Source organism: Cebus imitator, unplaced genomic scaffold (genome assembly GCF_001604975.1).
Source record: "Cebus imitator isolate Cc_AM_T3 unplaced genomic scaffold, Cebus_imitator-1.0 Scaffold8, whole genome shotgun sequence".
NCBI lineage: Eukaryota > Metazoa > Chordata > Mammalia > Primates > Cebidae > Cebus > Cebus imitator.
Window position 1 is genome coordinate 7,531,991 of NW_016107323.1, and position 14,730 is coordinate 7,546,720.

General features: G+C 40.9%; 2 protein-coding genes across 7 annotated transcripts in view; one reads left to right on the top strand and one right to left on the bottom strand.

Moving 5' to 3' along the window:
* The window catches only part of RAD9B (RAD9 checkpoint clamp component B), a 37,458-nt gene extending 34,390 nt beyond the window's left edge, over nt 1–3,068 (top strand). For 4 of the 6 annotated variants that reach the window (XM_037743365.1, XM_017542031.2, XM_017542062.2 and 1 more), the window contains one exon: nt 1,510–2,158. In XM_037743365.1, the coding sequence (XP_037599293.1) occupies nt 1,510–1,638 (129 nt within the window). In that variant the 3' untranslated portion in view covers nt 1,639–2,158. Of the gene's footprint in view, nt 1–1,509 lie in introns of all 6 variants that reach the window. The other 2 variants (XM_017542048.2, XM_017542057.2) reach the window with 1 other exon arrangement.
* A 1,602-nt stretch (nt 3,069–4,670) lies between these two features.
* The window catches only part of PPTC7 (protein phosphatase targeting COQ7), a 50,279-nt gene continuing 40,219 nt past the window's right edge, over nt 4,671–14,730 (bottom strand). Inside the window, exons 4-6 of the mRNA XM_017542118.2 lie at nt 10,873–10,996; nt 9,723–9,852; nt 4,671–8,517 (exon numbers count right to left, since the gene is read on the bottom strand). Of these exons, the coding sequence (XP_017397607.1) occupies nt 8,459–8,517; nt 9,723–9,852; nt 10,873–10,996 (313 nt within the window). The 3' untranslated portion in view covers nt 4,671–8,458. The remainder of the gene's footprint in view (nt 8,518–9,722; nt 9,853–10,872; nt 10,997–14,730) is intronic.

The window sequence follows — 14,730 nt, forward strand, 5'->3', positions numbered from 1 at the left end:
ATCCCATTCTGTGGTTTCTTTTTTCTTTTTTAGATACAGAGTCTAATTCTGTTGCCCAGGCTGGAGTGCAGTGGTGCTATCTTGGCTAACTGGAACCTCTGCCTCCCAGGTTCAAGCAATTCTTATGCCTCAGCCTCCCAAGTAGCTGGGATTATAGACGTGCACCACCATGCTGGCTAACTTTTTGTATTTTAGTAGAGATGGGGTTTCACCATGTTGGCCAGGCTGGTCTCGAATTCCTGACCTCAGGTGATCCACCTGCCTCGACCTCCCAAAGTGCTGGGGTTACAGGCATGAGCCACCACTCCCAGCCTAGAGAAGCTTTTAAGTAGAATTAAAGAGTAAGATAATAAGAAAATGGAGACAGTGAGTGTAAACAACTCTACAGTAGAGATAAACCAGTAACTGAAGGGGGAAATGGGATGAGTTAGGCTATTTCTGTGTTTTATTTATTTTTGACATGGCGTTTCACTCTTGTTGCCCAGGCTAGAGTGCAATGGCACAATCTCGGCTCACTGCAACCTCTGCCTCCCGGGCTCAAGTGATTCTCCTGCCTCAGCCTCCCTAGTAGCTGGGACTACAGGCACCCACCACCATACCCAACTAATTCTTTGTATTTTTAGTAGAGATGGGGTTTCACTCTGCTGGCCAGGTGGTCTCGAACTCCTGACCTCAGGCAATCCACCTGTCTCAGCCTCCCAAAGTGCTGGGATTACAGGTGTGAGCCACTGCACCCAGCTATTTCTGTATTTTAAAGAAGACTCGGCCCAGTGGCTCATGCCTGTAATTCTAGCACTTTGGGAGGCCAAGGCAGGAGGATTGCTTGAAGCTAGGAGTTTGAGACCAGCCTGGGCTACATAGCAAGACCCCGTCTTAAAAAAAAAAAAAAAAAAAAAAAAAAGCTGTGCATGGTGGTGCATGCCTATAGTTAAAGCTACTCTAAAGGCTGAGGTGGGAGGATTGCCCAGGAGTTTGAGGTTGCAGTGAGCCATGATCACACAATTGTACTGAAGCCTGGGCAATAGGGCAAGACCTGATCACAAATAAAAAAGTAAAGTAGAGATGAGAGGCATTTGAGCATTTGGAAATGCTAATAATCTTAGGGGCCTGGGATGCAGAACAGGGAGGGAAGGACTGGCTTTAACCTGGAAGAGTGGCTTACCGCAGTAGCAGGAGGGGAAGGGAAGAAGATGGATTAATTCATCCAGTGGCCTATGGAGGCTTCCTTGACCTCTGCCTCTCACATCGTGGTGGAAGCTTTGACGGCTCAGGAGGGGAGTCAACAGCAGACCACTGATCCCAAACTGGATTGTTGCGTGCCTTTGAAGTCAGGGAAGGGTTTGGTTTTAGGACTTGTTGGACCAATAATGAAGGTTCTGGGTGTTCTATGAACCATCAGCAGCAAAGACAGGGATATAACACTGGTCAGGTTTCTGAGGGAGGCTGTCACCTGGAGCATTTAATGAGCAAACTTTGGAATCAACATCGCAGTTCCTTTTTTCCCTCCAGTTTTCTTGTATGTTCTTTGGAGCAGTTTCTTCTGATCAGCAAGAACACTTCAACCACCCTTTCGACAGTCTGGCAAGAGCAAGTGACAGTGAAGAGGACATGAATAATGGCAGTTTCTCTTTATCTTAATGCTTAATGATGGCTGAGCCGGCCCCCAGCCCAGTGACCGGCTCACTTGCCCCTCAAGCACGAGTTTGCATGTTTAGTGTCTTAAAGAGGTTGTTCCAGACTTCCTTGGAATGGAGGATGGGCATTAAAACCACATCATCTCGTACAACAGCCAGATCTAGAAATAGCTGCTTGTCAAGTGTATGTAACTTGCTTTAAATCCATTATGCTACTTCGGAGGTAGAAAGGTTTTCTATGAAAGAAAAAAGCCCATTAGAGTTCTTCAATTCAGTGTACGTTCACCCTAGCACTTTTAACATCTTTGCTAGTTAGTTTTATATAAAGGTATTTAAACTTTATTCAGCCATTTGGAGTGCTTCAAGATGGCTTGAAATGGAATTTTGTGATTTGTCGTCAGGTATCTTTTGTATTTGATTGCAAACATTTGGATTTTAGTTTTCTCATGTAATACCATGGCCTTTTTTGTCCATTGTTTTTATTTTAAGACTTTAAGTAGAATAAACGCTGGAAAAAAGATCAAGAATAAAAATTATATATAGTCACCTTCACTTGTTTTTTTTTTTAGATGTAGTCTTGCTCTGCCACTCAGGCTTAAGTGCAGTGATACAATCTCGGCTCACTGCAATGTCTGTCTCTTGGGTCCAAGTGATTCTCCTGCCTCAGCCTCCCATGTAGCTGGGATTACAGGTGTGCACCCTATGCCTGGCTAATTTTTTGTCTTTTTAGTACAGGGTTTCGCCATGTTGGCCAGGCGGGTGTTGAACTCCTGACCTCAAGTGATCCACCGCCTCAGCCTCCCAAAGTGCTAGGATTACAGGCTTGACCACCGTGCCCAGCCTGTAGTGTTTTTATAGATTGTAAAATTTTATTTCCTAACTGCAAATTGTTCTGATTTTCAGATGTGATTTTTGATTTTTCAGTGTGATGCAGAAAAGAATTTAATGGAAGTGATGCCAAATATTTCTGTATTATCTGACATAGAGCAGTATCCTCCACTGCCAAGACAGCTGAGTTTGGAGTAGAAAAAGGTGGAAGACAAATGTCTGTTATTTGGCCCTTTAAGAGTTAGCTTTTTACCTGCACAAATGGACTAAAAAATCTGGCACAAAACATTGTTATGTAATGTCTTATGATGTGTGCCTCTCCCTCCCCCAAACCTGTTTACAGTCAATTATAACCTGACAAACGAGACTTTTGTAACATCTTATTGTTAATTGTTTCTACAACCTTCAAACCGTAAGGAAGTGTTAACTGGCAAGCAATTGTACTTTAGACTTTGTGAGAAATACATAAAGGTGGCTGAGTAGATTAGCATGCTTTAGAACTGTGAATAGGGTTCTAACTGAAACCAGAATGAATTTGGCTCTTGTAGCTTAGTAATGAGTCATAGCTACCCACAATAACATAATAAAAACTCAAGTTCATCCCAAGATGTTCCTTAGTGAATGAAAATGGGTGTTAACCAAGCTTTTTATGGTAACTGGCAATGCCCACGTAATTTCAACTAAGTCCTTCACATTGTAGGCTGAAGATTTATGTATCTCATGCTTACATTGATGAATTAACACTGAACTTCTGATATTTCTAACAAATGCAAATGCCTACACAGACAGCTTGCTTTATTTTTTGAGATGGAGTCTTGTTCTGTTGCCCAGGTTGGAGTGCAGTGGCCTCAACTTGGCTCACTGCAACCTCCACCTCCCAGGTTCAAGCAATTCTCCTACCTCAGCCTCCCAAGTAGCTGAGATTACAGGTGCTCACCACCATGCCCAGCTAATTTTTCCATTTTTAGTAGTGATGGGGTTTCACCACGTTGGCCAGGCTGGTTTCAAACTCCTGACCTCAGGCGATCTGCCTGCCTTGGCCTCCCAAAGTGCTGGGATTATAGGTGTGAGACACCGTGCCTAGCCTCACAGAGAGCTTTTATACACAACAGTAACTATGTAGGTCTCTTTGTTGAGGATAAAGTTTCCGATTCATTCATTTCATTGAAATGATTCATTGAAATGAATGAATCAGAGGGGTTTAGGTCTTGAAAGCATCATCACCAGTAATAGCCTGGATGCAACAATGGACTACTTATTTTTTAATTTTTTTAAGAGATGAGGTTTACCTTGTTGGCCAGGCTGGCCTTGAACTTCTGACCTCAGGTGATCCACCCACCTGGGCCTCCCAAAGTGCTGGGATTACAGGGGTGACACTGGCAGGGTGTGGTGGCTCACACCTGTAACCCCAGCACTTTGGGAGTCACAGCTAGGCAGATGACTTAAGCCCAGCAGTTCAAAACAAGCCTGGGCAACATGGTGAGATTCCATCTCTACAAAAAATGCAAAAATTATCCAGGCACTTTGGATTTTAGAATTTGGATACAGAGTGCTAAGTTGAAATACAGTCATGTGCTGCATAACAACATTTTGGTCAAGACGGACCACACAGACAGTGGTAGTCCCATAAGATAATGGAGTTGCCCTATGAAGGTGTACCCTTTTTTTGTCTTTCATACTGTAGTTCTGCTAAACCATTTCTGTGTTTATAGATATACAGATACTGTAGTGTTACAATGGACTACAGTATTCAGTACAGTAACATGCTATACAGGTTTGTCGCCTAGGAGCAATAGGCTATCCATATGGCCCAGATGTGTAGTAGGCTAGACCATCAAGGCTTGTCAGTATACAATGACGAAATTGCTAAGGATTCATCTGTCAGAACATCTCTGTTGTTAAACAACATGATTGTGCACCAAATTTTTTTTGTAGCTTCCCTCTATACTATATGGAAGGTGCAAAGCCTCAGCTGGGAAAAACTTCTATATTTTACATTCAGTTGCCAGTCCATCATAATGAATTTTTGAGGAAGCCAAGCTGATGTAGTGAATAGTGAACCAGTTGGAGGCAGTTAGAGTGGCAGTACATATTCACTGCTGGGAAGACTAGGAGGCTTGGAAATGAGGACCTGATAGAGACCAACAAACTCAGTGTCAAGGGCTGGTGTCTCAGTTACTACTACTCAAACCAAAAGGAGTACACAGATTAGTATAAATACTATATTTATTAAATATCTTTACAGTTTATTTAAATGTATTTACAGAACTATTCCTGCATAAGTTATAATTCAGACATCCAAATTCAGGTAATTGCCTCTTGGGTAATAAGACAAATAATGATAGTCTCAACAGAAAAAAGCAGCTCATTAGTATACACAGATTCTAATTTGCTTCATTATTTAGCCATCTTTGCCACAAACTACCTGTTAACAGTTAAAATTTTGACACGGACACTTTTTAGTTGAGAAGTTCAATTTTGCAAAGAATTTAATTTTTAAAAAATAGAATCCAAATATGTTCTGCTTCATGTTTTACAAGCAGATTTTGGTTTTTTGATACTGTAAAATTTTTTAAATGCACAAATGTGATCATTTCCAGAGAAACTGAACGCTGTAGCTTCTACCAAAGACAGCTAGTATAAGGTGACAAGGAACCATGAACTTGTCCAAAAGTACAAACGTTTACAGTTCTAGCCAATCTTGTTTGCATTCTCCCAAACACTCAAAGCTGACTCAATAAATTCCCACGATTCCTGCCTTGTTACTTGGTGTGGTGGGCTAGTGGTACTGAAGGTGGTTTCCGTCTCTGGACTACTGTCCTATCCAGAACACACGCAGCTGACAGGAGAAGACACTCTCCCATCATGCAAAGTTTGAAACCGAGTTTCTAATGTAGACACGACCCAACCCCCAGACATGCACACCTGGAATGGATTCTTTTGTGATTTAGTACCCATCAACCATGTCAAGCAATTACAGTAACTCAGGACAAATAACTTGTTCCCCCCCATCCCATTTCTTCTTTTAGTTTTTAGAGCCTATGGACTCTACTGCAACTCTATTTGGTAAATTTTTTTTTTTTTTTTTGTGCGCAGGCAGCTTAAGTTCATAGGAAGAAATAAGATTCTGATATGTTTAGAGTGCACATTTTAAAACAGAACAAAATAAAAATTTCAAGCATGTGATAAAAATATTGATTTTTATAATACAGTATTGCTTTATAAATATAGATGGAAAAGCTATAAACTTTACTGGTCTTTGGTGCATCCAGAGAGGGATAAGTAATTTGCCATTTGTAAATTAGAAATCCAAATTTTATCTTTTGTTATAAAAGTCCATTACATGAGGCAAGTGTGTGTGTATATGTGCACATGCATGCGTGTGCATGCTGCTTGACTTAAAATACCATTACACACACATCAGGTTCAGAATCAGACCCACCATGTGGTACAGCACAGTAACAACCCAGGGAGGCTTGGGTCTGTGGCCTAGAAAGTTCTTCTATGGGTCCAACACAGCCTCTGACCACTGAGAGGAGAGAGACTTGTTAAGCAGTGCTCCAACTGACCCCCCCGGCAGTCATAAAATTAAGTGCATAACACAAAAAGAACAGGGGAAAATAGAGAAAATATTTTATGTCACTATCTATAGACCAGATCCAAAGTCAGTTCCACTGTGAAACTCAGTTCTTGTCTCACTACTTTCAGTATCACTGGAACAAACAGTGTCAGTTTCTAACAATCATTTCTCAAAAAGGTAAGCTGAGTAAATGAGTTGTATAAAATACCACCAATCTAGCTTCACAGAGACTGTGTTTGACAGGTTAAATGAGAGCAGAGAGAAACCAGAAACTTGACGAGCACTGCTCTTACCAGGAATTAAATGTGGGCGTTGGAAAATGAAAATATATCCAGATCATAAGGCTACATACCTCTTACCAAAAGTAACTGAAACCCTAAACAAAAGAGCTGAAGTTGTCAGTCCTAATATAAACGTATTCCTTCTAACAAAGCCCTTCTGGATGCAACTTTCTTTATTTCTTAAATACACAGAGACTGCAAATAGTTTGTGCAAAATAAATACTCTGCCACTTGCCACTCATGCTTCTGTGTTTTATCACAGCATGATGATTTCTCCTTAAATAGAGTCTTCCTCCAGACCCCCCACCCTACCCCTACCTCGTCTACCAAAGAATTCTGTTTTGTCAAGTTAGGGTAGTTAAGGCATTCTGACATGTAATTAAAGGTGATTCAAAATAGATTATCTAACATTATGCCAATTTAGGAATAGTAGATAAATTACTGAACGGCTTACAAATGAATAACTCATTCTTATTATAAATGAAATGCCTGTTACAAGCATGATGCATTGAAATATAGTAATGACATGTACATGGTACATGTTAAACAATTTTAAATAAAAGCTTGACAGTTACTCAAATATACAGTACAAATTCACAAAACAAAATCTTTTAAAACAAGTTGAGGTAACCTCAAACATAAATTTTAATGCAATAAACCAGGGAGTCAGTATCTCCTTTAGAGAAAAAGACTTTCTGTATTCTCCTCAAGTAGATTCTCATCAGGTTTAATTGCATTCTCATCTATACACCAATGTTACCTGACTTATATATAAAACATGGCTTTAATTTAAGGATTTCTAAGTATATATTTTTTTCTACCACCAAGTTAATGAAGGAAAAAACTGACCCAAAAATATATATCTTTACAGCAGTCAACTTGTACACAAACCTTAAAAATAAGTTTGAGCTTGCAGATAATGGGAAAACTGAATGTGGGGTAGTTTTGTAAGGAAACTATACACTGCAAAATGGCTATTCGGAAACTGTAAACATTAAGCTTGATTCAGAAACCCCTAAATTTCTGTGTGGGGTAACTGTAAATGTCAGATCATCACTGGGAGTTTTCCTCATGGACATCTGTGCTGCTGCCGCTGCACACAGTGCTCTCTCCACATGGACTCACTGGATTTGGTGCATGCTCTATAGAAAGCAAAAGGTCTGAGAGTACGAATATGGGTAGGTAGCATAACCACTGAAAACCAACAAAATTCAAAGTTACAGCTGTCTGTTCTCAACTCTTCAGGCCTTGGGCCTAAAGTTCTCATTCAGGGGCATTCTGTCAGACAACTAGGTAGAATTTCGGCCATAACATTAAATTTCTAGGCTTTGAGGGGTTTTACAATCGTAAATAGTATTTCCATAAAAAAATATTGGTAAAGTGTCTCCCCCATCCCTCCTGGAGATCAGGCCTCAGCCTGTGATGTGGACTAATCAAGAAACTGCCAAACTTTAACCACAGGAACACAATTAAGCATCTTCTTAAAAGCATGAAATATTTGCATCCATAGAACTAAAACGGATTTTTCTCCTGATTTGTAACAAAAAAGCTCTGGGATCAAAACTATAACCCAGAGCATGTTTTAGAGCAGAATCATAAGCCCCTGAAAAATAGGAGTTTATAACATAAACATAAAGCCACACCAATCATTATAACAAAGACGATGCCTGTGGAGTACACATGTAACATTTCTTTTGATGAATAATGTATGCTTCTAGTAGATGTATCATTACGTACAATTTGCGTTAGACTTTTACAATCCCTTTAGCACACTAGGATTCTGAATTCACTTTACCAACATTACTAATTTTCAATACTTCAACTACTTTTGAAAAGTAACAGCCATGGTGGCGCTGAACACCTCCATCTCCATCATGGAAAGAACATCGAGAAATGAAGGCCAATCTTCAAATCTTGGATCTCTTCAATTGCTGCCGGCAGATATGAGCTAGTGAATGATAGTAGTGGTTCTCAATAAAGATCTCAACGGGTCTCAAAAAGACGGGCAAAAGACTTACATCACTGGCCATTGAGATCAGTGGCAAAGAAATGTGGTCCTGCCAGCAGGATCAGCACACATGGCAGGGAAAATCTGGGACGATGAAAGGGAAGGCAGGACTTGACACTTTGGCTAGTCAGTCTGTATACTCAGCCACTATTGAAAGAAGGACGGTAATGTCATCTGGCTTTCCACCTACAATGAAAATGAAAACCTGTTAGTGTATTTTCTTTTATTTTTTTTATCTTTTTAAATTAAAAAAAAAAAAAAGATGGGGTTTCACCATGATGGCCAGGCTGGTCTTGAACTTCTGACCTCAGGTCATCCACCCACCTCTGCCTCCCAAAGTGCTAGGATTATAGGCGTGAGCCACCACTCCCGGCCTGTTAGTGTATTTTCAAAGGAAAAGTCAATAAAAAATGTGGGCTTAAATAAGTCCTGGGAGACAAATGTTTGCATTCCAGGCAGTTTTGGTTTGTCAATATACCCTAGTAGAATAAAGAAAAAAATATTTGATCAACAGTTAAACAAAATGCCAAGAAATTACACAAAACTGAAGCTTAAAAAAAAAAAATCTTCCCTGCTCCTTTACAATAGGACCTCTGTCAAATGGCCCACCACACCCTCTGTTCACATCAATCATAGTGAATCTGACGAGAAAGTTACATGCTTCTACCCACAGTCCTAATTTAGACAAACATATCCAATGTTTTGAAACTAGGAATAGCCTTGTATTCTAATCTGCCAAGCAGCTATGGCATGCACTTCTTTCTATTTTAACATTTCCTGGACGGCTAAGAAATGTTTTACATATCATAAAATTATATCAATAAGAAACTAATTCTACTAGTTCTGATACGCTAGCACCAACATGTCATCCCAGCCCTAAGACAGAGCCACTGGCCTGCTCCCAAAGTCACACATCATGCAGTAGATAGGACAACTCTTCAAGGGCAGTTTCACATTGCTTCCCTCTTCAAACCTTGCTGTGGCAATTTGGCAGGCAAATACTGTTGAGTACCACAAAGCCAGAGGAAGGGAGAAGTGAAATGTCAGCCACGTGAGAGGCAGAATGTTAAACTGTTAGGAATGTCCAGGCACTCTGGCCAGTGCTTGGAGGCCTTTTGGGCTCAGGTCCAAGCACTGCAGTGGTGGCAATAAAAGGCTTCAGGTTCCGCCTTCCTCTGCAGCCAATGAGGTTCGGTTCTGAAGGGCATCCTGTGTGGGGAAGACATGACGACATGCACTAGCTCTCACCCTCCTGACCTTGCTGAAAGCCACCAGTGCACAGCCTGGCTGGGAGAGGACACCTCCACAGTCTCACACAGAGCTCACAATGCTCCACTCTACTGACACCATGTCCCTAGCCAGTCCCTATGACCTTCCCAAAGAATGCTTACCTCTCACATTCAATCCATTGTCACATGCAAACTGTGCAAATGGTGACATATAATTTGGGTCATAGGCCAGCTCATGAGCTTGCTCAGCAATGCTTCTTGCAGTCTGTTGTATACTCTCATAATTTGAATTCTAAGATAAAGCATGAGGAAGTTATTTTACCATAATGTGCAAGACAGTAACATTTATCTAACCACTTTTTCCATCATTTAAGTTTTATTCTAGTTAGAAAAGATATTAAAACATTATGCCCTGGCTAATATGAACAAGACACCAGTGCTGTCTACACATGATATCAATCAGTAAGTCCTTTGCTATGGTGGCGTTGAGCCCTAAAGTTTGAATATTCATTTTTGCTTTATTCCCATTTGAAATTCTAAAGGTAGTCTTGCTAAAATAGGATGAATTGAAAAGGAAGCTTCTGATAGCCTTTGAAGGATGACCTCAAAAGTCTCCCTGCTCAGGAACACATGCTGGCCAATCCCAGTTTGCTCTCCAAGTAAGAGTTGCCAACTGCTCTAGTGAAGATACCTTCAGAATTTTATATCATGAGGATATTCCTGTCTAGCTGTGTAATCTTGGGGCACACCCTTATCCCTGCTGCTCCAGCTTCCTCATCTGCAAAATGGGAATGCTTCACAAAGCCAGGAAAAAATGGAAAGCCTAGTTTTCACCTCCTTCCTCTCTCTATGGGACAAGCCTAAACTATTTGCTTACTGGTGGCGGCTCTGGTCACACTGAGGCCTCTAGCGGCCTGCTGCCCTTGGCTGGCTCTGGCATGACTATTTCTTAGCTTTGCTTGATTGAACACCTGTTGGTATGTTAGAATAAACGAAGAAAAAGACAACCAGGACCCAACACCATTAGACACCATTAAAATACAAATAAAGATACAAACAAGAAATGTCCTCATCTAGATTTTTCCTACTTTTACCAGCCTGTGAAAAACCTGAGTAGGAAGCTTCTTTTTACAATTACTCCAATTATGAGTATTTCCATTTACAACTGTTTGAAAGACCAGAGATATTATTATTTTCCTGAAATTCATAAAATAGTTCTTTCCAAAACTATAAAGAGCTAATGCAACTGAATCAATAAACAGCTGTCCAGAGAAGGTCACTCTTCCCAAGAGCTAACCTTTGAGTTAATTACCTTTAACTTTTTTAGCTCCTGAAGGATCATATAATCAGGCATGTTGTCAAAGAGTCCATCTGTCGCCGTCAGGATAATATCTCCTAACTGAACATCAAAAGACGTGCTATCAGCAGCATCCGGACTGTGGCAAGGACAGGGGAGGGACAAAGTTAAGAAGGCCCTTTAGAGATGGGGTCAAAATGTCCTACAGGCACTATTTTTCAATGCAGTAAGACTTCTGCAAGAAAAACTGATTTATAATAATGGAGTCAATTTTTTTTTTTTTTTTTTTTTTTTTGAGACAGATTTTTTTTTTTTTTGTCCAGGCTAGAGTGCAATGGCGCAATCTCTGCTCACTGCAACCTCTGCCTCCCAGGTTCAAGCAATTTTCCTGGCTCAGCCTCCCAATGGAGTCAATTTTTTAAAAAAATCATTCTGAAACTTCCAACCCTGAAAACAGTTAACTGAAAACTCTAATATAAATGTTTCAAAATCTTAACTATAACTACCAAGTAAAGCCAAGTCTAATAATTAGTCACAAGTGGCTAAGGGGGAAGGGTTCTCTTCTGAGTCAGATCTAACACATCTCTAAAATCCTAGCAGAAATGAGCCTTTATTCCTAATTCTTTACAGCCAAATTCCATTCTATCCTTTTTTTTCCTTTTTTTGAAAACAAGTCTCACTCTGTCGTCGAGGCTGGAGTGCAGTGGTACAATCTCGGCTCGCTGCAACTTCTGCTTCCCAGGTTCAAGCAATTCTCCTGTCTCGGCCTCCCAAGTAGCTGGGACTACAGGCATGTAAGATAGTGCTTTTAGGATTACAGGTATGCACCAACATGCCCAGCTAGTTTTTTTTTTTTTAAACATTTTTAGTAGAGAAAGGGTTTTGCCACATTGGCCAGGCTGGTCTCAAACTCCTGACCTCAGGTGATCAGTGTGCCCCAGCATCCCAAAGTGCTGAGATTACAGGTGTGAGCCACTGGACCAGCCCACCCTCTCTTATTCACATTTTTCACTCATCAGTTTCCTTGCATGTTTGAATCTGGCTCTCAGGGTGCCATGCCATAGTGAGGGTGCGATGATGAGTACCCATGGAGAACGACATGCCAATCCTATAAGAATTCATTCACTTGAAATATTAACCGTGTTTTGGCATAGTAAGGACTGTGTGTCTCCTAGAGGTCCCAAAATGCTCATCACACATGGGTATTTATTAGTGTGCCTGGCATATCAGGTCCTCAAAAAATATCTTGATATCTTAACCGGGCACAGTGGCTGACACCTGTAATCCCAGCACTTTGGGAAGCAGAGGCAGGCGGATTACTTGAGGTCAGGAGTTCAAGACCAGCCTGGCCATCATGGTGAAATACCATCTCTGCTAAAAATACAAAAATTAGCCAAGCATGGTGGTGTGCATCTGTAATCCCAGCTACTCAGGAGGCCAATGCAGGAGAATTGCTTGCTTCAACCCTAAATGTGGAGGTTGCAGTGAGCTGAGATGGTGCCACTGCACTCCAGCCTGGACAAAAGAGTGAGACATCACCTCAGAAAGAAAGAAAAGAAAAGAAAAAAGAAAAGAAGGAAGGAACAAAGAAAGAAAGAAAGAATATCTGTTGTGTAACTAAATGAGTAAAGCAGCAAAACAGATGACTCTCCAAATTGGGGGAAAAAAACTTTTCAATACACTGTTGAAGAAAGCAAAGTGCAGATGGTGTGTTAGGTGTGTAGTATGTACAACCATTTCCATTTTTTAAAAAGGCAGAAAGACACACAGAGATGAATGCTTCTATATGCAGAGAATAAATCTGGAGAGAATCAAAGAAACTGCTCATAGCAGGCCATGTGTGGTGGCTATGGGAGCACTTTGGGAGGCCAAGGCAGGTGAAGCACTTGAGGTCCAGAGTTCAAGACCAGCTTGGCCAACATGGTGAAACCCTGTCTCTACTAAAAAATACAAAAACTTAGATCGTGGTGGTGCACACCTGTAGTTCCAGCTACTTGGGAGGCTGAGGCAGGAGAATCATTTGAGCCTGGGAGGCGGAGGCTGCAGTGAGCTAAGATTGCACTATGGCACTGTAGCCTGGATGACAGAGTGAGACTCTGTCTCCAAAACAAAAAGAAACTGCTCATAACAGCTACCTTTGAGGAGAGAGTATGTGGTGAGGGCAGGACAGGAGGCAGATGTCTCACTAAACTTTTTTGTGTACAACTCTTAAAAAAAAAAACAAAACCAGATGGGAGATCTTTTTTTCTGACAATGCCTGATGAAAACAGACATAAAAATGGGTGGAGAGAAAAGATCGTATATTCAGAGATCATGGCCTCCTGAGGCTGATTCTTGACGACTTCTTAAGGCCAGTTTCACTGCTTCAGGCCTCCATGGGGAGGGAAAGGTGAGATCTAATAATCTGCCTTAACCTGTAATTAAGGAACAAGAGCCAGGAAAACAAATCAGATACTGACCTGGAAGGGAGGCACCAGACTCAAAAGCACCCTGAGCTTGATGGAAAAACCCCAACACTTGTGTAAGCAACAGGTGACAAGATTTGTAAAGAAAAAGCGTAAAAACTAACAAAAGCATACATGCCTATGGGATTCACACTAAGTGCAATCAGAAAATTTCTGGTTCATCTTCACTTGACTGAGGAAAAAAGGTGGCACATGTAAAGTTCTGCCATGTGCTGCTGCAGGAAACCGACTTTCACTTACATATTTAGATAATCAACATTTTGTAAAAACGTCTACTAAAGGAAAACCTGTAAGTTGAAGTTAAAATAATATTCTGTAGATAAGAGGGACCAGTAACTAAGGAGACACATGCAGCATGGAAAAAAAAAAAGACTGTAAAACTGAGGGAAATCAGGTCAATTCTTTCTGTGGAATAAAGAGAAGACAATGCAAGATGCTCTCATTTGGTTGGCCTTTGAAAGCTAATCAGATTCTAGAAGTGTAGATTAATGACCAGGCCGGCATCGAAGCTCTGTTTTATGCTGAGGTTTTTCTTTCCCCAGGAGTGTCCTTTGCTATTCTGTCTGTGAGAGTCTTGCTCCCATTGGACAGCTTGTCCTCTCCTAACACTCCCACCCATGAGCTTGGTGTTCCGCCAGCTGCAGTTTTGCCCATTTTGATTGAACATACTGTGCTGCTGGAAACTTTTGACTGCATTGAAACATGAGCTGAAATCACATGCTAGCGAGCTGTCTCTGGGCTGCAGGGGAGGCCACCTCTACCTTACTGGCATGCCAGCAGAGTGCTGCCCCGACCTGCCTGTCCCAAAGACAGCGTGTGAGATACAGCAGGACTGCTCTGGCCCTTGGAAGCCCAACAAGAAGAATCAAATGAAGAAAAAATTGTAGCACCTGTCTTCAAAAACTGTGATCTGAGCTTGGTCTCTATGGAGGCCTTGGCGTTCAACGTTCTCCCCACTCCAGTGTGGCTAATAATGTATATTACAGCCAACTTAAGAAGGGCCTAGAATCAAATACTCTTCCAATTATGGTCACCCACTTACTTTTACTTTTTACTTTCAGATTTAGTTTGGTGACCATAATTGGGAGAATATTTACTGGTTAACAGTTACTTTTACCGTTAAAGTTACTTTTTAGATGGGGAATACTGAATATTTAATTATATAACATGCTCATTCCAGTTTAACAGATGGTAATAATAATTCATTTTATCTTAGTTTGGACCTGAGAGCTGGTTTAATGAGAGTTATCAAGTAGAGACAAGTACTTGCTAGAATGCTTCTATTTTTACAAAAGGTTCATTGTCCATTAATCAACATTTATGAACTGCCAATGATGTTTGTGCCAGGTCCTATAAAGCTGTAAGACTGTTAAAGACACTGAAATCTGAGGCTGTCTTTGCCTTACTC